The 2,549-nt window shown below is 53.2% G+C and overlaps 1 protein-coding gene across 1 annotated transcript in view; it reads right to left on the bottom strand.

Moving 5' to 3' along the window:
• TOP1MT (DNA topoisomerase I mitochondrial) overlaps positions 1 to 2,549 on the bottom strand; it is a 19,624-nt gene that overhangs the window by 11,251 nt on the left and 5,824 nt on the right. Inside the window, exons 4-5 of the mRNA XM_029959257.1 lie at positions 1,915 to 2,030; positions 24 to 145 (exon numbers count right to left, since the gene is read on the bottom strand). Of these exons, the coding sequence (XP_029815117.1) occupies positions 24 to 145; positions 1,915 to 2,030 (238 nt within the window). The remainder of the gene's footprint in view (positions 1 to 23; positions 146 to 1,914; positions 2,031 to 2,549) is intronic.

Raw genomic sequence — 2,549 nt, 5'->3', positions numbered from 1 at the left:
AGGAAGCCTTCCCAGGGATGTACCTTCCTCCAGTCGTGGAAGAAGTTGTTCTGGAAGATCTCCTTGGTCGTGTATTCGTGGTCGAGCATTTTGGCATAAAATGTGGCGATTTCCTCCGTGGCCAAGCTCAGCTTCAGGGGTTTTCCTGGGAAAAGAGAGGACCTTCAGCATCAGTTAAGGGAACAGCCCAATCCCAGAGTCCTTTGGAGACTCCTCACATTCCACACTCCACCAAAACAGGGACAAAGGGGGAGGAGAGTCACTGGCAGGAGCTCAGCGCCTCCTGCTCCAGGATCAACATCCACAGCTCTTGGCACAGTGGGATGTTCCTGAATGCCACCAATTCCAGGAGGCAGGATCCTCCTTGGAGAGGTTTCACCTCATCCACACAGATGGAACAACCATGGGATGCTCCAAGCTGAAGTTTGTAAAAGACATAAGAGGCAAGAGCCTCTCCTGGTTGTCCAGTGGATCGAAGAATCATGGAATAGTTTGGGTTGCAAGGGATTTTCAGTTCCAAAACCCCTGCCATGGGCAGGGACACCTTCCACTAGTCCAGGTTGCTCCAAGTCCTGTCCAACCGGGCCTTGGACACTTCCAGGGATGGGACAGGCACAGCTTCTCTGGGCAGAATCTGGGATCAGTTCTCTTGGGGGTTCTCCGGGTCTGGGATCGGTTCCAGGGGCTTCTCCGGGCCTGGGATCGGTCCCTGGAGGTGCCAAAGCCACCACCCTCTCCTGAGCTCTTCGCCCAGAGAAACACACTGAAACCAAGGAAGAACATCTTGGCTCATCCTAAGAATTCCTTGGAAACAGCTTTCCGAGGCAAGCTGGAGGAAAAGGAACCTGCAGAGCTCCAGGGGATGGTCCAATCCCACCTGGACCACCAGGGTTTTGGGTTCCTGGACTGCAGGCCATGGGGGGGTCACAGCCTCAGAGCAGCCCCACGACAACCCACAGGCACCACGTGGTCCCTTCCGTGGTCTCCTCCTACTTGGGGTTGTTGTCTGTCCACAAACACTTTTCCTTAAAAATTATCACCGTTCCTGGATGGAAACGAGCCAAGATCAAAGATTCCAGGCCAAAGCCACCGGCCCCGATCCACACGGCACACAGGTGGATCTCCAACAACTTCAGAGGTCACAGAGAAGGTTCAAACCCTGCCAGGGATCCTCCTGAGAGATCCAAAGTCTCTGACAGCCCCATGGATGTCCCAGCAGTGCCCTCTGGTGTCTCCAGACACCTCATTCCCCAAAATTGGCCTTTTTCCTACTGGAAAAAAGGCACAGGAAGGCCCAGGGATGGAGCTGAGGAGCACCAAGACCCCCAGGGAATGCGGTCCCCTCCCATCTCCAGCACCCCTTTGGCCAAGCCCCAGGTTGCTCCTCCTTGCCTGGATCCACCAGAAATGAGTTCAGGGATGAAGCTGAGAGCAGGGAGAAGACATTCCAGCAGAAATGGGAGGAAAACAAGGACAGCAGAGCTCTGGATCTGTCCTGGATCAGCCCCTTGGCGACGCCGGAGTTGCTGTGAGTGATCCTTGGTGACCTTGGGGACACCAGGAGCCACGAGCAGGAGCTCAGAGCACCTCAACCAAAGCCTTCCAGATTTCACAGGACGAGTCACTGAGGCCACGGGACAGGAAAATCCTGGTTTTCCAGCCAGGATGAGCTTCAACTCATCCTTAAAACTCAACCCCAAAACGCACCTTAACGAGGAAAAAAAACAGTTCCTCAGGGAAAAAAACGACCACCAGGATCAACTCCTGAATAACCCCAGAACTCCTTCCACCTCCAGCTCCAAGCAATGCCTGCAGGCTTTATCCCATGGGATATTCCTATTCCATACAGCAGAAGACACCAGCTGTTTTTCCAGGGAAGAGACAACCCCAGGTGCCATCCCAAGGCGGACGTACCGGCGTAATAAAAGCGAACGTCTTCGGGAAGGGGCTCGTAAAGGGGGGCAAAGTAGGGGCCCCTGTGCTCCAACTGCGTCCACTTGACTCCATCTTCCTTCTTTTCCTCTTCCCACCTGGGAGAAGACACAAAGGGGGGAACGGTGAGAACATCCTAAACCCCCGGGGTGAAGTTCCCGACCCCAAGTTGGCCCAAACTCCAGGTGAAATCCCGTTTTCTCCGCTCCCGCCTCGGTTTTCCCGTTGTTTGAGATGAGGGAAGCCGCAAAGAAATCCAGGGAAAGGTGTTTTGAGGAAGGGGGTGGTGATATTGGAGGGATTCAGGAGAGCGAAGGGACCCCAAAGATCATCTCATTCCATGGGAAGAGACACCTTCCACTATCCCAGGTCGCTCCAAGCCCCACCCAATCCATCCTGAAGAATTCCAGGGATGAGGCAGCCACTGCTTCCTCTGGAAAACCCGGAGCTGTTCCTCAGGATCATTCAGAACTTTGATTTTGATGCAAATAAGATTTGAACACATCTCCCCCCTCAGCCAGAAGAAACAGGATTTTCAAGTCCCGTTTTCCGAGTCTCGGCTGGAGATTCAAAATCAATCAATTAATTAATTAATTAATCAAATATAAAAGTTAAAA

This window comes from Manacus vitellinus, unplaced genomic scaffold (assembly GCF_001715985.3).
Source record: "Manacus vitellinus isolate BGI_N305 unplaced genomic scaffold, ASM171598v3 scaffold_1_pilon, whole genome shotgun sequence".
Classification (NCBI taxonomy): Eukaryota; Metazoa; Chordata; class Aves; order Passeriformes; family Pipridae; genus Manacus; species Manacus vitellinus.
This window is presented reverse-complemented; position numbering and strand designations above follow the sequence as displayed.